This window comes from Centruroides vittatus, unplaced genomic scaffold, assembly GCF_030686945.1.
Source record: "Centruroides vittatus isolate TY-2023 unplaced genomic scaffold, ASM3068694v2 contig_1322, whole genome shotgun sequence".
Classification (NCBI taxonomy): domain Eukaryota; kingdom Metazoa; phylum Arthropoda; class Arachnida; order Scorpiones; family Buthidae; genus Centruroides; species Centruroides vittatus.
This window is the reverse complement of record NW_027120842.1, coordinates 407,167-431,029: the sequence shown is the minus strand read 5'-3', so window position 1 is coordinate 431,029 and position 23,863 is coordinate 407,167. Positions and strand designations below refer to the sequence as shown.

Here is a 23,863-nt window from a genome sequence, read left to right as displayed (position 1 = left end):
AAATACAGCTGATGAAGTAGACATCATTTATGTTGCTGAATAATCAATTTAACAAGGGGTTAAACAGGATAATAATAACAACCATTGTAACAGTAACAGAACAGTTATTCTTCACTTTTGTGAGAAATCTTTAACAAAAAGTTTACGATAATGAAGTTTCTCTATAATAAAAAACAATGTGAAGACCGAATTTGATGTTATTACTTTTTTCACTTGCCAAATCGATTAACTCCCTCAATTATTTATTTAACTTTTATAAAATTTACATTTAATATTATCACTACACTACATAAATTAAACAGATTACAGTCATTTTTAAAACTAAATCTTAAAAATTATATAGTACATTTCAGTCACTGAACCTTCAGTCATATTTCGAACCTTATTTATAACTTTATTTAAAATTATATTTAACTGAATTTTCAGAGTACAAATTAGTTTCATTAGTTTTTACTGATGCTGATGTTAATGTCGATGATAATGTTGCCGATGCTGATTTTGTTGTTGTTTCAGTAAATGTTGTATTATCTTCCCTCGGTGATGTTGTAGTTTGTGGAACATTTGGATCCAAACAAAATTCTGTCAGAGGTATATCATTACTTTCTCCAATTTCCCATTTCAAAAATTCAGGTGTAAAATGTTGTCTTGGATTGGGTGGAATCAAAAACCAAGCTTCTGTGCTTATGATCATAGGTTCATATCCAACACTTGAATTTGTGCACCAGTGAGGAATAGGTTGTAGATAAGTGTCCATACGAGTATTAAATGTTGCTCCTAAGTTGATAGCTGCTTGTATAGGAGGAAATGTACCAAGTCCTTCAAGAGCAACTCTAATCTTTGATACTGGTTGAATATTAAAAATTCCATCTTCAGGACAACTAACTGTCAGATTCAAATCACCACTAATATGGATGCCAAATGACATTAGAATTATTCCTATTGGAAACGTATAAAGTGGGATATGGTAAAAAGCAGGATAATTTAATGTCCCAATTTGACAAATAAACTCTGAAATTATGTCAGCTCGTGTCTCACCATCAAAATTATGATATATTCTCATTGTTCTATTAAAATTATATATTGTTATTGAACCCATATCAAAAGATCTTCCTAAAACATTAATTGTCTTTCCTAATCTGTTAGTTACAATATAATTGCTTTCGTCTTCTAACATTGTAGAAATGCCTAGATTTTGTAATACTTGCATTGAGTTTAGACTTTCCAAATATTTGTTCACCATTACAATGTTTTTGGTATTTGTAATTTATAAAAGCATCACTATTTAATGTTAAGGCATAATTTCCAAAGGAATTTAACTTATTACTGCAAGTTTCATGATCCATATAGCCTGAATATAAATCTCTTTTTCTTCTTAATTCATTAACATAATAGAAATAAAATTTTTTAAATAAATTTTTTGTCTTTGGGTGCATCTTCTTTTCAAAATATTGATATAATTGTTGAACACTAGGGCAGTTATTATAATGGAACATATTGGACACCAACCAATAATGTAGTAGTTCATCTATTTCATTAAAATCTACTTGTGGCCAATTTGGTGCAGCTCCATTTTTATTGCGAAGTACACATTCATCTGCTAAAATACTAATTATATTTGATTTAAGTTTACAGGAACCTACTGATAATAATTTCAAAAGCCATTTTTGTACTTCTGATTGACTATAAAGTTGGCGCAGAGCATTTAATGCAACAATTTGATAATTTTCATATTTCATACAGGTTTCAATGTGTAACAACAATTTATGAAGTGTAATTTTATCTTACAAATTTCCTAAACCTATAAATATATCAGTAATGAAAGGTGTAACAATACATTTCTCTGAAGAAGTTTCAATAAAATTTAGAAATGTTTCAGCCACTTTAGTTTGTATATCTATAGGAGTAGATGATTTTCTAGTTATAATCCCTAGGTTAACAATTAAAGTTCCAACAATATCTTTATCTTCTAGTGACTCTATTAACAATAATATATTTTCAATAAATTCTTCTGAAGAATTCAATAACTCTGATAAAGAATTAATAGCATGATATCTCATTACTCCTATTGATTTGTTGCCTGTTAAATAGGATATTAACATATTTTCTGCTGATTTTCCACCAACTAAACAGTATAAATAAAAGAGTTTAGGACAAGTGCTTGGAGTTTCTAAACAGATTCTTGAAACATAATGTTCATTTAATTTTCCTTTCACAATATATGTAATAGAATTTACTTCATAATTAATGCCAAGTGATATTTCTAAATTGATCATTTCCAAGAGCTTTGATAATTCATACGAATCACTAAAATTTGTTTCAAACAGTTTTTTCATTTTCTTTTCAATTTCTTTTTTATATTTAAAATAAAAAGTATTTAAAAATAATTCAGCTCCAGTTTCTGCTTCATATTCTGGTAATAATGAACTGGATATAAATTGAAATTCTGATTTTAAATAATTTATATTTATATTTTCAGGAATTGAACGTTTCTTGTAGCTACGCAATTTGAAAACAAATGATGACTGGACTTTAAAATCTCTTATTAATTCATCTTTATTAATATCTATAAATTGCATTTGAAGTTTTCCCAATGAACTGGAAAATTCGTGAGAACATTTTCCTTTTGCTTCTATCATTTTCCCATTTCGAAAGAGTTGAAGTTGTATATACCAAAAGTCAAACTGATGTTGATCATTGAATTCATAAGTATTTTCTTGATCATATTCAATATTATCTTTGCTATCTATCCAATGTTTTACTAAAATATTATTTGAAGATAAAGGTTTTTGAAATTTCCATCCAAACATTTCCCTTGCAATACCATCTGCAGATTCAGAGTTATAATATATCTTTTGATTTCCATATGGTGTTTCCTCTGCAACATTAGTTACATTTTCATTTAAAGAAGTAACCAATGTATAAGCCAAGTGTCGTTTAAAATTCCTAATAAATGAGCTATTATCTTCATTTAAGAAAAATATGTCTGCAAAATTTCCATTTTCATATTGAAAAAATAGAAATGGTAAGTTATATTTTCTATCCTGTTCAGTAAAGTTGTCCGTTCCTGAAAAATAATCTATACAGTACATATATATTGTTACATGACACATGCTTGCTTTGGGACATTCCTACTAATTTGTAAATCTTCTATAAGCAACTTTTTTATGGTATTAGATGTAAAGAACATCATTTACAGGTCTACCTACCACAAATACTTCAGTAACTAAGATAATGGATTATCACAATTATTGGACATATTGGAAGATTACTTAGTACATAGAAGATATCCTTATGAGAGAATTGATGGACGAGTTCGTGGAAATCTCAGACAAGCAGCAATAGATCGATTTTGTAAACCAGATTCTGACAGATTTGTATTTTTACTGTGTACAAGAGCAGGAGGATTGGGAATAAATCTTACAGCTGCGGATACTGTTATTATTTTTGATTCTGATTGGAATCCTCAAAATGATTTACAAGCACAAGCTAGATGTCATAGGATTGGACAGTCCAAAACTGTAAAAGTTTATAGATTAATTTGTCGTAACACATATGAGAGAGATATGTTTGATAAAGCAAGTTTAAAACTTGGATTAGATCGAGCAGTTCTTCAATCAATGAATTCTCAAAAAGACAGTCTGGGTGGAGTGTCACAACAGTTATCTAAGAAAGAAATTGAAGATCTACTAAGAAAAGGAGCTTATGGTGCTATAATGGAAGATGATAATGCTGGAGACAAATTTTATGAGGAAGACATTGATCATATTTTGCAACGTCGCACTCATGTTATCACATTAGAAGGTGAAGGAAAAGGTTCAACATTTGCTAAAGCAACATTTTCTGCTTCAAATAATAGATCAGATATTGAAATTGATGATCCAAATTTCTGGGAAAAATGGGCTAAAAAGGCAAATCTTGATGTAGATGAACTTAAAAATAGGAATGACTTAATAATTCAAGAACCTAGATGACGCACTCAAACGAGAAGATTTGGAGCAGATGATCATATGTTAGATTTGTCTGGAATTCGTCATACTCAGCCAAATACAACAGTACATGTCGAATCTAAGGATTTGGGAAAAGGAACATTATATATAGCAGAAAGTCGTGTTTCATGGGTTGGTGAACATGGACAAGGATTTTCAATAGAATATCCTGCTATTGCTCTTCATGGTGTCACAAGAGATGTGAATGCATTTCCTGATGAATGTCTTTATTTAATGATTACTGCCCAGATAAATGAATCAGATGATGGTGTAGAAGAAGAAGGTGAAGATGAGGATGAAAAAATGTCAGAAATTTGTTTTGTTCCTGATAACAGAGGCAAATTAAATGCAATGTTTAAAGCAATGACAGAATGTCAAGCTCTCCATCCAGATCCCAACGATTCTATATCAGAAGAAGAAGGCTGTTTTGAGGATGCAGAAGACGACGGTGCTGAGTACGACGTCAGTGCAGCAGAAAGTGGATTCGACGGCATCGGCAATTTTAATAATTCAGAATCCAGAATCACACACAAAGGGTCGGGAGACGAACCGATGGACGTCGGACAGTTTGACGACGCCGAACCAGAACATTAATTTTTTTTTTATAAACTGATTTCAGGAGTCTGTAGAATACCATGGTTCTCATAATATTGCATCATGCATCTTGTCATTGAATTTTAATTATACCAAAATTATTACTTTGTCAATTATACCAAAATTATGATAATAATAATGATTATAGCAGTGGTTTCCAAACTTTTTTGATTTTCAGCACCCTTGCTAAATCCAGATTTTCCCAAGGCACCCTATGTCAAAATCTAACAAGTACAATTTGCAAAATAGCAAAATAGCCAATATTTTTTTAAATTAAAGAATTAGGACTTTAAGTAAATAAATAAATAAAACACATATTTAAGATAACAAAAACATGTGATTGAACAAATTCAATTAATTGTAATTAGTGGGATGGATGAGCCTGTTGATTACTACACATTTTCTCAAAATCTTGGGATCAAACTGGACCAGCCAACCTCATTTCCTTCTCCACATTGATTTTTGTGCAATGCTTAGTTTTTATCACAGCTACAAACTCAGCTTTGCACAAATATGAAGTTGCAAATGGAATTGATTCTCTAAGCTTTACCACTCAGAAGGGATATTCATCTTTTACTGATATTCAAAATTCAGTTAATTCCATGCTGCTAAATTTTGTTTTCAACATATTGTCGCAATACAACTCAATAAGATTCTCTTCTTCTACAGCAGTAAATTCAGATGGAACACTGGCATCTTGAATTCATGCAAATTTATCAATACAGGTACTCCTCACTTTACAACCGAGTTCCATTCCAATGACTACGTCGTTAAGCGAATTGGTCAATAAGCGAGGAGCTTGCGCTGGGAATATAGGATCATTGTAAAATTATACAAATTATGCAACAAACTTCAAATTTATTCATAAAAAGACTATTATAGTATGCTATTATCCTATTATAGTACTAAAAGACAATTATAGTACGCTTAGTGCGCATGTCACCATTTGCCACTGATCGACACTCAAGCTGAGAATGGGGATTCCCTGAATTGCAGGTTGAAGCTCGATTAAGTAAGTGTGAGTGGTCGTTAAGCAGATAGGTCGTAAAGTGAGGAGTACCTGTATTAACATTTTGAAAATATTTCTCAAATCAGGTGGTAAGACGTGATAAATGTTCTTCAAAACTAGATTTCATACCTTGAGAGAAATCAACTTCATTGGAGGTCAAAAGCTGTTGCAACAAGAGGAATCATTCTTTTCCTCCATCTTCATTTATTTTACTTTTCCATAGTTTTAATCTATATATATAATCGAGACGAATTGATAATAATAATAATAATAATAATAATAATCAGTGCAAAGCCCAAACGGTTAGGAGTTGAAAGCTGAAATTTGGTACACAGTTAGGGTATGTCACGAGAACGCACACTAAGAAGCGATTTTTCGAAATTCCTCCCCACGGGGAGAGGGACAGGATTAAGTCTTGACACTTCCATCAACAATGGAAGTATTATGTAACAATGGAAGTGTTAAGAGAATGTGACGTGCAAGATGCAGATGCAGTTTTTTTCATTTTTGCGGGATATTGAAATATTTTTAGACCCACCTAAAAATTCTCTAATTAATCTGGAAACAGGGTAACCCAATTCTTGCATTCTGTGAAAACGGGTAAGGTTGACTATAACGTAATAATCTTAATCTTCGCTATCGTTACTTTTGCCAGAGCAACGCTGGACCTATCTGCTAGTTTTTTTATAAAAGCTGACATTTTCTCAATCCACTTTAAAAGTTTCATGTTGTTTCCCTGCAGGCAGAAATTCAGAGCATTCAATTTTTCAAAAATATCACATAAGTATGCTAGTTTTACCAAAAAATTTTCATTCACAAAATTTTCGGTGTACTTGTGGTTTTCTTCTTTCAGAAAAATATAAATTTCCTGTTGCAGTTCAAATGTACAAGACAAAACATTACCTTGAGAGAGCAATCGTTCTCTCATGGTAATGCTTTGTACTTTCTCGAAGTGCTGTAGTACAACAAAGACATGTGCTCGGATCCCATAGCCTCACATAATTTTTTGAAAAATCTTGCCTTTAACAGCCGAGATTTTATAAAGTTTATTACATTTACTACATATTCTAAGGCCCGGTTTAATGTAGAACTCAGATATTTTGATGCGAGTGCTTCCCTGTGAATAACGCAATGGGTCCACAGTGCACCAGGGTCTTTGCTTTGAAAAAGTGCTTGCAATCCTCCATAACACCTGGACATAGAACAAGCACCATTAGCATAGCTGCAGCGCACACTTTGCAAACCACTGAATTATAGCATATCTATGCTATCTTATATATTTAATATGGCATTAAATGAAAGCTACATCTACAAAAATACATTCAACAATGTTTATTTGAATTTATATTCTAAAAGGTATTTTAAAAAAGAATGTATACTATTTTGTTACTTTTCTCCACTTTTTGTTTTATGGAGTTAATAGATTTGGCAAGTGAGCGGCACAAATGTCCTACACTTTGTATACCATTTCTCCAATTTCACAGATTTTTTTAACATCACTTAAATTTTGTCAATTTGTTATCATAATATATAATTATAACGAGCAATTATTTATTGTGACATTATCACAATGCTGAGCAATTAATTAAAAAAAAATCACATGACTTCCAGTCCAGACCCAGAAGTTCGTGTAGAGTTAATTGGAGTCTCTGACTCCTAAGCAAATAATAATAATACATTTAATTAAACAATAACATTTTTACACAACAATTGGGCTAGATAGAAGTTACTTGTAGCCTGCTGAAGACTGTTTGGGAAATTTATTAGTCTGTGGAGGTTGCAACTTCGGATATGAGACCCTACATTATTTGTGTGAGTTGTTTAAGAATGTAAATAGAATTTTTCATATTTTAAATAAAAATAATAGTATTAGATTTAAAAAAATTATGAAAAATCTTAATAAACTTTTTAATGTTTTCTGTCATTAAACTTACCTTATTAAAGTAATTTTAATCCTAAATGATTCAGAGTAGCTTTCAAATGATGAAAGAAAATTAAATACAAATGGAAGTGTCAGATTTATTACAGTAATTATCACAGATGTTCTATACTCCATCCAGAAAGAATGGAACCCTTCTGATGTTGGATCCTCCAGCTAAAATTAAATAATGTAATTATAATGTATTTTGTTTATCAATAATATTTCAAAACATATTTATAAATTTCCTTATAAAAAGTATGATATATATATAAATTAGTCATTTTTCATTGTCAATGCATAATGTTTCAATGTTTACCTGGCAATATGAGTTGTAGTCATAATTATCAAGTTAGTTTTTAGTGTTGTTACTGTATAATCATCCAAAATGATATTCTCAATGTCATCTAATACTACAGAAGATGAAGTCGAGATTACCATTTCGAGTGCAGTCTACAAGACACAAAGACTATACTATTTTCTGATAAAAAATAAAATGATGTGCCAGATTTATATTGAATAAAAATTAGAATATTGTAAAATATTTCAGGAATTTATGAAGAGGTTTTCATTATACATAAATTATAATACAATCAGAAATTACAAACATCTTTCAGCAATAAATAAAGGCTGCTTGGAAAGAGCCATGCAATTATCAGTGCCACCATTACTTTATTGTAAACACTGCCTTGAACAAACAGCTGACATGTGAACTTTTAGTTACAAACATACATAACCAAATGGTTGAGGTGGTAAAGGGGCCACCCTGATGATCTGGAGAACCAAGTATATTGAAATGATTCAAAATTTTCAGAGATGGATTAACCTGGACATATCAGTTTCTTGCTTCACAGTCAGCTTTTCCCTGTTGTCAGCATTTTTAAAGAATTTGATACTTTTATGTAAAAACTTCATTTAACGAGTCTAACACCAATATATAGTATACGCCAACGATATTGTGTGTATTTTACACTGCTGGTCATCCAAAATGCAACATCAAGAAGGACCAGAGATATCATAACTAAATTTATTTGGGAGATAACACGTACAAAGATCAAACGATTGAAAATACAGTCTCTTGTGAAGTGAGGAAGATGATGGTATCAGTATGGAGTGTTGCCGTCATTGGCTATAACTGCTGCTACACGCCTCGGGCATTGAGTCAAAGAAGCTTTGGATATGTTGTTGGGGTATAGCATTCCATGCTATACCCCAACAACATATCCAAAGCTGCTTCCACATATTGCCAAAGTTGATCTGGTGTAGCAGCGGGTGGTGTATCCTGGGCCAGTCATTCTGCAATCATCGACCAGACGCTTTCTATAGGCGAGAGATCGAGAGAACAAGGAGGCCAAGGCAGCAATGCAATCTGATGGGCGAAGAAGAAGTCTTGAGCAATATGTGCCACAGGTGGTCACGCATTATCCTGTTGGAATGTGGCCGTTGGCAAGCTCTGAAGGTATGGGAGGACAACAGGCTCCAACACCTCAGAGATACAGCGCTGGCTGGTCAGTGTACTGGCAATGTGTACTAGGGGGGTGCAGGAGTGGAATCCAATACCACCACAAACCATAATACCGGGTCTAGGACCAGTATGGCGATGCATAAGGCAACAGTTCAGCAGTCTCTCACCACGGTGTCTCCAGACTCTAATCTGACCATCATGGTGTTGCAGGCAGAAGTGAGATTTGTCAGTAAAAACAATGTTGTTCCATTCAGTTGTCCATGTCCGTCATTCATCGCACCATTGCCGGTGCAAACACCTGTGGTTTTGACTCAACGGTACTCGCAGCAATGGATGCCTTGCAGACATTCCAGTCTGTTGCAAACGACATTGAATGGTATGCGTGGATACTGATTGTTGCACAACAGACTGAATTTGTTGTGATATGGTTCGTGATGTGGCACAGCGATCCATCACTGCCATGCGCACGATATGCCTGACATCATGTGCAGTGGTGCAATGAGGTGGGTGCAATCGGTCTCGTGGGTGCTGTCATTCCCTCCTGCATCCAGCGGTTACAGATCCTCATCACAGTTGCTTGGTTACGTCCAACACAATCACCAATTTCTCTGAAGGATAATCCGCAATCCCTATAGGCAACTATTCTTCTTCAGTCAAACTCATAAATGTGCTCGAAAGACGCTCATTTTCTTCTGCGTGGCATACTGAAGCTGCTTACGCCAAAAAAACGCACGAAAGAACAATTCCAGTATTTCAAAATGGCCTTCTATTCTCCCTTTATATAGCGCTTGCAGGTGGCACAACAGGCACCCATGATGTGCATCTACGCTGAAATGCTAATCATTTGCATATCTCATCTCCGCACATGGTGCAAATGTTACTTGATTTGGATGCTACCTTCAGGGTGTTGCATTTTGGATGGCCAGCAGTGTATTACAAATGACTGAAATGAACCAGAATGACATTCTCAGATTCATTCAATTGGGAAAGAACCAAGATTGATATTTTTATATTATAGTAATTATACATTGGTATAGGTTTAAGAATTTTAGCTCAAATATGATCATTTTAATGGCAGATATGATAAATTGCATCTTCAAGTCTGGCAATGTTAGTGCCCTTACTTGGCAGTTAAATAAATTTTGACTGACTTGTCAGCAGAAGGAAATGAGTTTACTTTTACAGTTAGACCAATTATTGAGCAGTGCTACAGTTTCTCTGCCCAAAAAGAAGAAACATCTGATTCATCACTTAATAATATACAAACCATATGATATGGACTTTCTCAAGAAAAGAAACCAGATGGTTCTTTGAGATTTGTGAGATTTTACAAAAGTTTGTAATCTTTATAAAATAGTAAAATAGGCTGATAATAGTTTTGCCACACAGCATTGCAGGGCCCCCATGCATTGCAGTATGGCAAATGAAAAATATTCTGTGTGATAAGAAAAAGTAAGACAGAGATAGGAAATAAATCACAACCAGAAAAATCATTGTCCTTAATAATTGCAAAGTCAATAAACTAACTGATAGCAACTGTCATGAGTATACTTTAACACTAACAAAGCAAACCATAACAGAAATGCATATAGCAAGAAGCATTCATCATGCAACGATATCAAGACTCCCAACAGATCAAGATGGAACACATCATAAATCTGTTGGGAGTCTTGATATTGTTGCATGATAAATGCTTCTTTGCCATACTCTTGACAGTGTTTATGGCAATAGCTTTATAAAATATCATATGCAGAGATAAATTAAATTTTGTTTATTAAAGGTACTTAATTCAAGCCTTGTGCAATATCAATGTTAATAAAGAATTAATTTAAATTTAATTTGTATACTAGTATTTTTTATATATTAACAGGACTTATTATACTGGAAAATATGGATGCAGATATTTAGTCTTACAGATCAAAAATAATGTTTTTTATTTAGTTCACCTGAACTAAATAAAAAACGATTATTTTTGATCTGTAAGACTAAATATCTGCATCCATATTTTCAGTATAATAAGTCCTGTTAATATATAAAAAGTACTAGTATACAAATTAAATTTAAATTAAGATAAAAAGGACACAAAGGCGTAATAATTAATAAAGAATTTTTTACGTTTTATGTTGTCAGTGTTTTTATTCAAAAATCAGCGTTTTTCTACCAATGCTCTAGCTATTCCCAATACTAAAGGTTGACAAGTATGAACACTCCATCAAAAATCATACAAATGTATTCTCTGAGGCATTTGGATGATTCATAAACTACCAATGTATCAGGAACACTTGTTTAGTAGCCCTAGCAGATGACTATCAGAAACAATTTTGCTATATATTAATACATAGCACATTACATTTTGTAGCATGGCTGCTATCCTGTCTTAAGATTTGTAAATCAGTAAAGTGCCTTACAGGTTAACACTTGGCTGATTTACATATAACATAAGGTTTCAGCTACTCATGTTTTATAGTGTTGGTTTTACAAAAGTTTTTCTTTTCTTGCTTTAATTTTGGACACCCATGTAAGCGTATGTTTTAATTATTTAAAAATATGATTGTTTAAAAAAAAAAAGATTTAATACACCAATAATAAGTTATTTTGTTAAAAACCTTATAGAACTATAAAATAAGCATTATGTACTGTACATATAAAGTTACTTACATCATCTTTTAATGATAACATGATAGCTTTATAAATGAGATAACTAGCTCCACATAATATTGCAATAACGACAACATTAACTGCAATTCGCAGAATGGTAACCGATATCTTTTTGCATGTCGACCAATTGCTTATTTCTTTAAGTCTTCGATTTTCTGCTAAATGTACCTGGAACATAACATTTAAAAATTATTTTTTTAAATACTTAGCTATAGATTTTGTAATATTTAGTTTTATAAAATCCAGTACAAATAATAATTGAGAATGCTTTATTCAAAATATTATTACAGTGTATAATGAATAGGTGATTAAGGCCAAAAGATGAGTGGCTAGACCATGTCACAAGGCTTCCTATAATGGCAACAAGGTCTCCACTATGAGCTTCACAAGGTTCCACTTTGAGGGAAAAGGGAAGAGGCTAAGAGGCCGTCCTAGAAAAAAGTGGATAGATAGAATCAAAGATTGGCAGAGGCAGGCTTTGGACTGAATGAGATGGAGAAGGATTGCGACTGTGGCTAAGGGCCTCCAAGGCCCCATAATACCAGATGAAGATGAAGAAGAAGAAGAAGAAGAAGAAGTATAATAAATAATGTAAATTCTTTATCATTATAATTTTTATATGATATATTTATTAGATAATAATTATTTCTATTTAATTTTGATAATCTGCAAGTAAGTGTTCACTACATTCAGCATTGCATTCTTCATGTTAACTACAGAATGCAATGTTAGACTGTTAAAAATTATTATAAATATTTCCTGAAATAATTTTCTTAAACAGCAAATCATCTTCAAAGGATATTAACCTAAACTTAATAATTTTAGAATTAAATTAATTAATTTTAAAATATTTTGTAATAGAAGATTAATTCAGAGTGGGATTCAAACTCAAAACTTATGCTTACCATACGCATGCATTGCCAGCTACACTACCAGGACAGAGGTCCAGATAGCATAACTGGCAAAATAATTTTTTGTTTCAATTTTGCAATATTAATAAAAAAAATAAGTTAAACAAATGAATTAATCTTCTAATAACAAGGCATAAATCAACATTTTTGGTCTTAGGTGTAGATCAAAATGTTAGTAACAGCTTTCTCACTTATGTACAAGGCCTACATAATGTTGGCAAACTTTATATACATTAAAAATATATCTAATAAATAATTTTTAAACTCAATTTCTGTTTGCCAATTAAAATAAAAAAATTAAGTAAAATATCAACAATAAATTATTTTTAATGTTCGGTCATAAAATATGATTCTTGTTTATTCCATCGGTAAAATAAAAATAAAAACTCCTGCCTGAAATGGAATGACTCACATACTTAGATACTATTTGGTTCCTTCAAATGAAACGTAAACTCAGACATTCAATGCAAGTATGTGATTTATTGTACATGTAAGGATTTACAGACACAGTACACTCGATGCCAAACAACTCATTTGCTCATTCAGAGATATGCCCCTCCACCTGTACGGTGGCACCCTACTCTTCCTCATTATCATCGATGTTGTCACTACAGTCCGTGTTTAATATGAAGGAACCAAATATACCATATAGGTTTATCTAAATATGTTTGATGTATGATGTTTGTGTAATGATGTATTTCTCAGAATGTATCCCTATCATTCTGTATATAAAATGAAGACTGGAGTGTCTTAAAAAATATGATTAGAAAATTTATAAAATTTATATATTTTTCCTCGCATTTGATATTAATTTACTTAATTAAATAAAAATAGTAATTAATGTAACATCTAATATTAAATTTACCTGTAAATTAATTATTGAATTGATAATTACCTTAATTTTTAGAAATAAATAATTATGTTTCATTCCTGCTAATTTTTTATCTTCAATGCTAAAATCCCAACTGGTGAAGATTATATTACAGTATTTCTGCAATTGATTCTCTGTTTTGAGGACATTTTCTCTTACACTTTCTCTTGTACTAGAAAATTTTTAAAAAAATTTATATATGAATTAAAGTACCTTATCAATTATCAAAAAATATAATAACACCTACTAAGAAACCATCATGATAAGGCACAGAAGAAAATAACAAATCGTAACGAAAATATAAGCTTCCGATAATTCATAGTACGGTTTAAATTTCCTCAAGAGAGTCGGTTTATACCAACCGATAAACATTGGTGTCAGTTCCATAAAACCCTTTAATAAAAATATAACAAATAAACTACTTAAAATAGTATAAAAACAGTATTTAAAATGATGTTTAGACTTACTGTTCCCTGTAGCACATGCTGGAAAGCGTCTAATAACGTCGAATTATATCCTTGAATAGTTTCGGAGTAATTACTCGAGCATTGACGAACCGAATCAAATGAACTTACGTATTCATAATACGAAGAACAAGTCAAGTTTTCCAACATGCATAAGTTATTTTTTTCTAAAAATGGCAAAATAATTATTTCGTTTGTTGGATTCATCTCTTTGACCGTGAATAAGATCTCGGGTAAAATAATCACGGCCATTATAAGAAGGGTCATAAGAAGATTCAGATAAATCAACCAACGTAGGAAAAAGAAAAACGAAACAATCCCAGTGCCGTAATGACCTGTAAAAATAAAATGCTTAAAATTTAATAACAAAACTTTATTAATTAAAATTAGTAAAGCCAAATGATCTGCTATATTACCAAGCTATAATAAAACAAATTTAATAATAAGTTATAAAATAATTTGACTACAGGTGGGTCTAACTACCCACCTCTAGTCAAATTACTTTATAACTAATTATTAAATTACAGCCTGATAATACAGCGGATCGTTTGGCAAGAATTAAAAAATCAGGTTTGCGGATTTATAGTATGTATATAAAGTTATTAAATTAGATACCGTATGAATAAATATATTTTTATATAAATTTATACCTTCAATATGTTTCAAATCATTATTCCATAACAGAAAAGGAGATCTTAAGATATTCCAAAATTCTTGGCAATTTTGTTTCATCTAGATATATAAAAAAGAAATAAATAAATTTTAAAATTGAGTTAAATTTATGAGAACTACATTAACGTACTTTTTGCTGGCTTTGATCTAATTTTCTTTTCGACGAATAACTCTTTGCCGGATCCCCAAAATGTCTCCTAAAAAAATTTATTTATTAACATTTTATATATTATTTAATAAGTAATTAACTATTTTAGAGATAAATTAGCTCTAAAATCAATTGAATTTTTACCTAAAACAATTATATTGAATTTTGATTAACTGCTAAGCTTCCTTATTCAGAAACCTTCAAAAACTTAATAAACAGACTTTATTGGAATTAATTTATTAAATACATAAAACCAAGTGCTTTTGAGCCTTGCCAGTTCTTTCGAGCTTGATGACCTTCAGTAAGAAAAAACTTAATTGGATACATTCCTAAGTTCATCGAGCCGACGCTCCATTGTTTTAAGAAACAAGAAGAGTGTTTTTGTTGATAAACACACTGTTTTATTAACTTACAAAAACTGCAAAAAAAAAAAAAGCTTCTAAAAATAAGGTAGTGTTGGCTCAAAGAATGTATCCAATCAGTTTACTCTTATGTTGTCATCAACACAGTTTTACACCTAAGTGCCCTTCAGTACTCATTCTATTTGGAGCTATACTGTTTTTGTTATTGTGAAATTATGTACACTGATATAATAATTGTAAAATTTATTCCTTATTAAATTCAATGTTATAAGCAGGGTCATTGTAGGAGCAAGGGAGATGAAAATTTTTCCCTGCACCTGAAGCAAACTTAGGAGCCCATTGTAGTTCTTAGTTTACTGTATGTATTATTGTAAATTATACAAAATTAGTGATGGGATGATTATAAAATTTGTAACAATTCCGGTACCGATGCCATTTCCATTAAAAAGTCTGATTCAAATTCTTTTCAAGAATAGTAAAAGCATTTCAATAATAAAATTTGGACTGTAGAATTGAATTCAAGTAAGTTCTGTAGAGAGACTTCAATCTGTCTCTGGATTTTTCCCCCTCTCTTTCCACCCTGCGGGTACTAAGAGGGCCTTTTTAAACACCGTCATGGATTCTTCCAGGCCCACAATGGCTGGGTGTGAGAGATGAGATCAGACACATCTGGGATGAACCCAAAAAGTCTAGAAAGTTTCTCTCCTTGAATTCTATCTCGGGTTCCTCAGAGCTGTAAGCCAATGCATTAATGGCCTCATCCTGTCTCTGGATGCCATTTCTGCAATGATTGTAACAGCGTTTAATAATTTTTACGATCTATAACCATGAATAAAGTACACTGAAGTACGAGATTTTAAATTTTATTCTTGGCAACTGCTTTTATTTTTACTCTGCAACTTAACCATTTAATTCGTAATTATGAATTTTTCTCATTCTATGAATATAATTTCGTTTATTCCAAAATTTACATTTGGAAACTTTCTTCTGAATACAAAATTCTTCCAAGTTCAAAGATGTTTAAGCACTGAATTAAATGTTTTAAATTCTTCAGTAGGACTGTATTGTTATTACATTTTATTTTATTAATAAATAATAATAATAATAATAAGTGGCCTAAGCAAGATTTTGTTCCAGGAACGATCTGGGAGAATCATGTAAAAAGTATAATCGGAATGAAGAAAAATTAAGTGTACTATAATGTATCATTTATTTATTTATTTGTAAATTTTTTTAGTTTAAATTTTATTCATAAAGCCCCAAAGAACCAACACCCACATCACCTCCTGTAAGTACACCACGGAAAATAATAATATCAAAATTAAAACTTTTTTAACAGAAATCTCATATATATCATGTATTTGAACACAAGACTTATAGAATTTAATGAAATTTGAAGATAGTGGTTAATAAAATTAGTTTATTTAATCATATTATGCAACATAGTTTCACATGTCGGTAACTATAACAATATCATCCTAAAAAGATATTTCTGATTTTAAAATTCCATTTCATTACTTTCGTTTTATTAGTAAATATTTATTATATATTACATCTACATCAGTGACCTTCATTTTTTGTTTTCTTATTATATTTTGTATAAATACTTTTTCTCATATTTTAAATATAAACAAGAAAAATTTAATTAAAGAATTATATAACAAGAAAAAATAAAAATACAAAAAAATGATGCTGATAATTATAATATCATATAAATATTTTAGTAGTAGCATTTTCTCCTATGTAAGCTTTATTATCTATATAAATCTTGATATTATGTATAATGAACTTGTTATTCATTTTATATTAATAAAATTGCCTTAAAAAAATTATACTAAATTTGCGAAACTTTAGAACTGGATAACTATGTTTACAAACTTTATCAATGAAACTGATGTATATATCTATTGGAAATGACATTACTGACAAGTTTTCTATATAAAGCTATCATAAGTTTAACAGATAAAAATTTCAGAATCAAACCTTTCTATATTTTCAATGGCATGCGAATGCTTTTTGGTACTCCAACAATATCTAGCCCAACATTTTCTTATTCTATCTTGAAATCTATTCATTTCGGATTCATCTGTATCGTCTAATTCGTCTTGTGAATCTTCGTCGTCGTCGTCGAATTCCATTCCTAGTTGTTCTGCAATCCTTCTTGCATCTCTCATTGTTTGAAATGGTTTATTTGTATAACTCTCCAATAAGTTATTCGTTCTTTCAATAGATTCAGATGAATTGTCAATATCATTTATATTTTTTGATCTATTATATTTTCTGTCCCGAAAACTATCGATCCAGTTTTGTTTTGTGTGACTTTGAGAAAATGAAGCCTGTCTAATATCTAAGATTGGAAATTCGGTTGAAGGTTCCGGAATACTTGATATATCTTCAATATCGTATGCATACATATCTGTGTTTTGAGAATGTCGTTTGTTGTTATTATGAAGCATTTGAGATCGCATTTCATCGTGCAGTCTATTTTCATTTTGAATGCTATAACTATCCTTATAAGATAAATTCCGGTTGCAGGGATCTTCTTCTATATCATAACTGCTAATAACTGCCAGTCTACCTCTATTCTCGCATTGTTTGCCTCTCAAATCCCGATTAATTCTATAGCTATCATCACTACTGATCTTTTTATTATTAAATTTTCTTTCGGCATCGTAACGGCTATACACATTAAGAGGAAATGATTGATTTTCATCTTTGTGCCCACTACCTTTCCCATTTTGTCGAGTTTTCGTGTCATTTACTCTACTGTCATATTTATAATCTGTCTTCAGTGTAGTAAGTGGTAAAGGATTGTCATTTTCACTCCATAGTTCTTGAACATATTTAGGTACAGCTTTCTTATATTTACGATGCTTACCTTCATCTTCATAGAAATTAGATGCATGGAATCTCTTGTAACTGTCAGGATGATTCATTTCATATGAACAGTTCACATCTGGGAGTCCAGAAGTAGAATCTGATTCATGAGGCACAAATCTTCTAAAATCATTCATTATCGGGGCAGGCTGCTTAGGAACAAATTTATCATGACCATGTCTTCCATAATTAAATTGCGAATCATGTTGTATCCCAAATGAAAAATTTCCAGAAGGATCATTCTGCGGCTCCTCCAAATATCCATAATTAGAATAACCTGTATTTCCACTTCTACGATCCATTCTTTAAAATGAAACTTCAACTAACAGAATATTCTAAAATAACTAATCTCAACATGTAATAGATAATATCACACAAGTAGATTGGTTGCTTACTTAATCTTTGTTTATTTAAGGATAATACGAAAGATAAATCGATTTGCTGATAATAGAACCTGGTAATTAATTGTAATAGATGAATCAAGTGCTGATTAATTGTTTTTTTTCACAGAAATCTCTTTTGATAAAAAGTATTTTAAATAAAAGTTTAAAAATTAAATATATATGAGTATATATGTATATTTTCTGTTTATTATTTTAATGTTACATGAAAAATAATTGGTAAATGAAATGGAAGTTATCATAAATACTGCTTTTGATATATTACGAGGTGTTAGTTCATGCTGAAGATGATATTGAGTTAGCATTAATACCTAAGTTCTGGAAAACAATACTTTTGCTGAAAATTGTAAATTCGAATTGAGACCACAATTAGAACTCAAATTATGTTCTAATTGAAATCTCCATTTGAATTTACTAAGTTTACAAAGTTGAGGATGACCATTTAACAGAGATGAAAACATTTGTTTGCCTATCAAAGTGTTTTTTACTGCTGGATTTTGGCATTAATGTGTTTATTTGAATTATAACCAGTTGTACAAATTGTTTTATGTTAAGACAAAAACACACAATATTGATTTTAAAAACAAAAATATATTTATGAGAACTTTCAATGGTAAAACAATCATTTTCTTCATCTAAAAACAGAAAAATATGGAACAGAACAAACATACAATTTTTAAAAATTTTTTAGAACATAATATGGAATTATTTTATGGAATTTTGTACACAATGCAAATCAATATTGTCTGTTTCATATCCTAATACCAAGAGAATGGTTTTTACTTCTATGCGTAACATCTATATAATTTAGAATTACAACTTAAACAGTTGCGTTAACTTCATAATATCAAAAGTATTATTCTTAGTAAGTTTATAGTCAGAATTTTGTTGTTTTTCTTACAGTTATAGTTTATTGTTGTTTTAATTTCATTGCAAAAATTAATTCAATATTCACGAAACTTTCAATTTTCTTCCTACACTAACTGAAAAAACAAAATGTTATATAAACTTTTTTATTATATACAATAAAAAGTTAATATAAGAAGCATTATTTCATATATGGCAAATTTTATTGATGATAATGGAACAGAAAAAGTCAATGCTTAAAACAATTTATAATTTGTTTGAAGCTAGCCTTCCACTTACACAAAGTCTGCCAACACGTCAAAAAACATGTAATAAAGATTTTTTTACTAGTAAAAATTGCATTAATATACAGGATTAGGAACCATTATGAACATTTGCTCCTTCTACAAGAAAAATCCCTTTCTCCTCTCCTCTCTCAATATAACATTAAATTTAATAAAGAATTTATTTTACAATTACTGTATCATACCGTACATAATTTCACAATAACAAAAACAGCATAGTTCCAAACAGAATCAATACTGAAGGTCAACAGGTCACATCATTTAGGTTTATACACTCTTGGTAAGCCAGCACTCTTGCTAATTGGCACCCTTCTGTGCAAGAAATACCTGGATTAGCAAAAGTCTAGTGTACAATAATTTATTGCGTCATTATAAATGCATTATAGATACAATTTTACAATTAATTAAACCAGTTCTAAATATTAAAGCATGAAATATCATGTGTTACCATACTTTTTCTGTTTAGGTATGTTTAGACACACAAATACTTATCACTGTGTTACATTGTAGGGTTATTCTGAGAAATAAGTAGTTAAGCAAATGTCATAGAGTGTGCTTAAACAAACTTTATATAGGTAGCCTATATAAAGTTTGTTTAAGCACACTCTATGACGTTTGCTTAACTACTGTACTTATTTCTCAGAATAACCCTACAATGATTATAAGTCAAAACTTTTTATTTGGTTAAATGTTTTTTGAAACTTCACCGCCCCATCGTCAAACCCAAATAAAAAGTCTTGACTCTTATAACCCTTTTAGCATCTACAGAAAATCCTTATAATACTTTAAGGTAGAAAAGCAAATGACTGCCGCATTATATTGGGCTATACTACTACTATTATTAATAATGAGATGCTGAGTAATTTGGAACTAGAAGTAAGCATTTGGTGCCGCCTCTTGCTAAACGTAATAATTATAATTAAATTAATATTTTAATAATTAATTTAGTAGGTTCTGTAAAAAAAAAAATTGACCTAAAGGTAGAAAAGCAAATGACTGCCGCATTATATTGGGCTATACTACTACTATTATTAATAATGAGATGCTGAGTAATTTGGAACTAAAAGTAAGCATTTGGTGCTGCCTCTTGCTAAACGTAATAATTATAATTACGTTTCCAGATAAAACTTATATAACAGAACCTTTCTAGATAAAACTTATATAACAGAACCTTTCCAGATAAAAATTATATTACTGCTACAATTAATTTCTCTTTACTAATTCAATTAAAATTTATTAAACTGGTTTTTATATGATTCACTGAGCTAGAATAGTTCTTCTTTTATACAATTATTGAATGTAATTATTATGAAGTAAAAATATAATAAGAAATCTAGAAAAATTCCATTATGTTTAAAATATAGTTTGGATATTGCACATACACAACATGTTATCTTATAAACATAATTTTTATAAATTAAAATTATTAAACTTACTTGTACAAACGTTTCCTGGCCATTGGTATTGGTAATATTCTTGGATCGCAACATTCATTTCCACTTTCATTTAAAAAATCAGCTTGTGCATAAGACTAAATAATTTAAAAGTATTAAGAATAATATAATGTGAATCTTCATTTTCACAATATTGAGATACTTTGATTCTAAATCTTGATAAATCTATAAATCACGGTTATTTATTGAAACATATGATTCACGATAATACGGGTGAATCAGATACAGTAACATATAATTGTATATTTTGTTTTTATATTATCCACATAAACCTTGTTTATAAATAGGACTTATACTGGTGTAGTTTCAAATTAGCAAAGGGAGGAAGTCTTAGTCAAAACTTGTCTTTGCTAATTCAAAACTACACCAGTATAAGTCCTATTTGTAAACAAGGTCTATGAGGACAATTTGAAATATTAAGGACACAGAAGCAGAAAAAGTAAATATAATTGTATAATTTATAAAATAAACTTAAATCAGTGAATGATTTTTCAGCTATACTAATGATAAGGCTATTTTCTTTATACAGATGGTAGCACAACTGTTTATCTCTAGGCAAAAGTTTGCTGATTAATTAATTAAATTAGCCTTAATGTGATCAATAAATAATCCAATAGTTTAAACTGAGTGTTGATTCAGAGCTTTGGTTGTATTGTTTGTAATTTATACACTATCAAGTTATAAAAATGAGATTTAGTATTACATTATTTATATTTGCTTTATTAATAATTCCTACCTGATAAGCATTTGCAGTCTGATTTTCAAAAGAGTCGTTCAACAAGTAGTCATTAAACGAATGAGATCGCACGATATCATCCTTTTTTTTCTGGTGGGATATTTCATGAACATACCTCCTCAATCTATTTGCAATATGAATGTCCAGAGATTGTTCCGACTTTCTTGGCAGAGTCACAAAATGAGGAACGACATTATCTAATATATTATGCCTGTGAAGACTCCTCGTTTTCGATCGACTGGGTAAAAGTGTTTTAACGACTGCAGACCAATCGATCTTCTCGCCCTGATTTTCAGATGGCTGATGTCCACTTTCTTGCGGATAAAGTTCTTCATACGAAGCATACTCTTTTTGCTGATTACTTGCTCCTTCATATCCTAATATCAAAATACATTTTCACATTTTTTAAATTAAATTAGAAAATTATATTCAATAAAAGCTAATTTCATTTAATCATAAGTTCATAGCTTTTTTGTTTTTGTTCTCTGTCTTGTGGGCATTAAGACAGTTATTTTTTCATGTTCACTGTGAGTTTGGCCAGGCCCCTGATGGGGGGCCCCTGAGCTTGCTAGACGACGTTGCCCCTCCACCGCACCTCCCGAAACACCATACCACCATTTCTGGACCGGTTCCTCCTCCCGCTTTACCTCGCTAGGCTTCAACGCCGCGTCCGCTGCCCCTTCCCCTACGGCCCCCCCTCCCTTCCTCCTCGCTCCGCTCGCCTGCCTTCTTTTCTCTTTCCCTCGCCGCTCTGCCTCTTCCTGTTGTCTCCCTCCTGCTCGTCGCCCCCGCCCCCCTTCTGTGTTTCCTCTGTTTTTGCCTCTCTCCCTCTCCTTCTTCCGCTTTGTGCATTTCCCTGTTCCCCTTTCCACTTTCTCCTTCTTGCCTTTCTTCTTGTTTTCTCCCCCTTCCTCCCTCATGTGTCCGCTTCCTCGGCCCCTCCCCTTTCCTGTTTCCATCCCCGCTGCCTCTCTCCTTTTCCTCCTTCGCCCCGCTCCCGCGTTGCCCCGCTATTCTCCTTTCTTTCTCACTATATCATTCTATGATACATACACACATACATTATCCCTCCTGGCCTTCCCCTTTCCTTTCCCTTTGCTACGCCCGGGTCGTCTGCCCTTCCTTTGCTCCTTTGCTTGCTCCCTCCCTCGTCCCCCCTGGCGCGTTTTCCTCCCCTTCTTCCCCCTTCCTCCCTTCTCCGCCCTTTTCTTTCACCCCCCCCCGCCGCCTCCCCGGCCTTCCCTTTTTTCCTTTCCGCTTTCGCCCGCGTTTCCCCACCTCCCCCCGCCACGTCCCTCCACTTTCCCTCTTCATCTTCCTTTCTTCTTCTCCCTCTCTCTTTCGCTTGTTCCGCCTCTTCCGTGGCTCTTACCCTCCTTCCGTTGCTACGTTCCCTTTTTTCCTCCCTCCCGCTCTCCCCGCCTTCCTCCCTCCTTGCGCCTGTCTTTTCCCTTTCTCCCTTTTCCCTGTCTTTCCTCCCCCTCCTGTTATCTCTCCGCTTCTTTTTCCCGCTTTTTTCCTTTCTCCCCTCTTTTCCTCTTCTTTTGGGTCCTCCTCCCTTTGTTCCTCCTCCAGTGTTGCTGCCCCGGCTTCTGTCTGTTTTTCCTCTCCTGCCTAGCCCCTGCCTCGTTTTCCGCTCCCTTTCCCTTTTTCTTCCTGTTTCTCCCCCTCGTCTTTCCGTTCTGTACCTGTCCCCTTCCTTCTCTCGCCTTCTGCCCCTTCCCCCTGTTCTTCGCTTGTCGGTCCTCTTTGCTTTGTTCCCATCCCCACAGCCGCTTGTTTCTTTCTTTCTTTGTTCGCCTCCTTCCTTTTTCCCCTTTGCTCCCGGGCGTCGCCCGCACCTGGGCCCGGGGGGCACGCCTGCTCTCCTTGCTCGCCGGCTCTGCCTTGTCTGTCGGTCCCCTCCCCCCGCTTCCTCCCTTTTCAGCCGCTTCCGCCGCTTCTTTTCCTTCCCCCCTCCTCTTCTTGGGTTTTTCCCCGCGGGACTTATCCCTCGGAGCCTCCTCCTTCGGCCTTTCACTCCTATTTATCATTTCGCCTGTCTCGGGCGGGGCCACTGCCCCTCTGCCCCCCTCTGGCGCCCCTTACGCTTTGCTTGCGTTTGCTTATTCCTTTCATCCTCCTGTCCCTTTCCCTTCCTTCTCTCTCCTCCCACTCCCTCCTTCCCCACCTGCCCCCTCTCCCTC

The 23,863-nt window shown here is 32.5% G+C and overlaps 3 protein-coding genes across 4 annotated transcripts in view; 1 reads left to right on the top strand and 2 right to left on the bottom strand.

The window, feature by feature from the left end:
• The window catches only part of LOC136990684 (transmembrane channel-like protein 7), a 31,137-nt gene that overhangs the window by 4,195 nt on the left and 3,079 nt on the right, over positions 1-23,863 (bottom strand). Inside the window, exons 2-10 of one of the 2 annotated variants that reach the window (XM_067289096.1) lie at positions 21,678-22,054; positions 20,924-21,018; positions 14,679-14,745; positions 14,527-14,608; positions 13,880-14,211; positions 13,660-13,805; positions 13,437-13,584; positions 11,631-11,798; positions 7,524-7,684 (exon numbers count right to left, since the gene is read on the bottom strand). In XM_067289096.1, coding sequence (XP_067145197.1) covers positions 7,524-7,684; positions 11,631-11,798; positions 13,437-13,584; positions 13,660-13,805; positions 13,880-14,211; positions 14,527-14,608; positions 14,679-14,745; positions 20,924-21,018; positions 21,678-22,054 — 1,576 coding nt within the window. Of the gene's footprint in view, positions 1-7,523; positions 7,685-11,630; positions 11,799-13,436; positions 13,585-13,659; positions 13,806-13,879; positions 14,212-14,526; positions 14,609-14,678; positions 14,746-17,041; positions 18,333-20,923; positions 21,019-21,677; positions 22,055-23,863 lie in introns of those variants that run through there. The other variant, XM_067289095.1, reaches the window with a different exon arrangement.
• On the bottom strand, positions 1,098-3,110 carry LOC136990686 (uncharacterized). The gene is made up of 2 exons (XM_067289099.1): positions 1,507-3,110; positions 1,098-1,371 (listed from the first exon to the last, which is right to left on the bottom strand). Exon 1 carries the CDS (start codon positions 3,108-3,110, stop codon positions 1,782-1,784), a length of 1,329 nt encoding a protein of 442 aa, XP_067145200.1. The 3' UTR covers positions 1,098-1,371; positions 1,507-1,781.
• Positions 4,008-4,617, top strand: LOC136990605 (methylosome subunit pICln-like). The gene has a single exon (XM_067289003.1). The coding sequence runs from the start codon at positions 4,008-4,010 to the stop codon at positions 4,578-4,580; it is 573 nt and encodes a 190-aa protein (XP_067145104.1). The 3' UTR covers positions 4,581-4,617.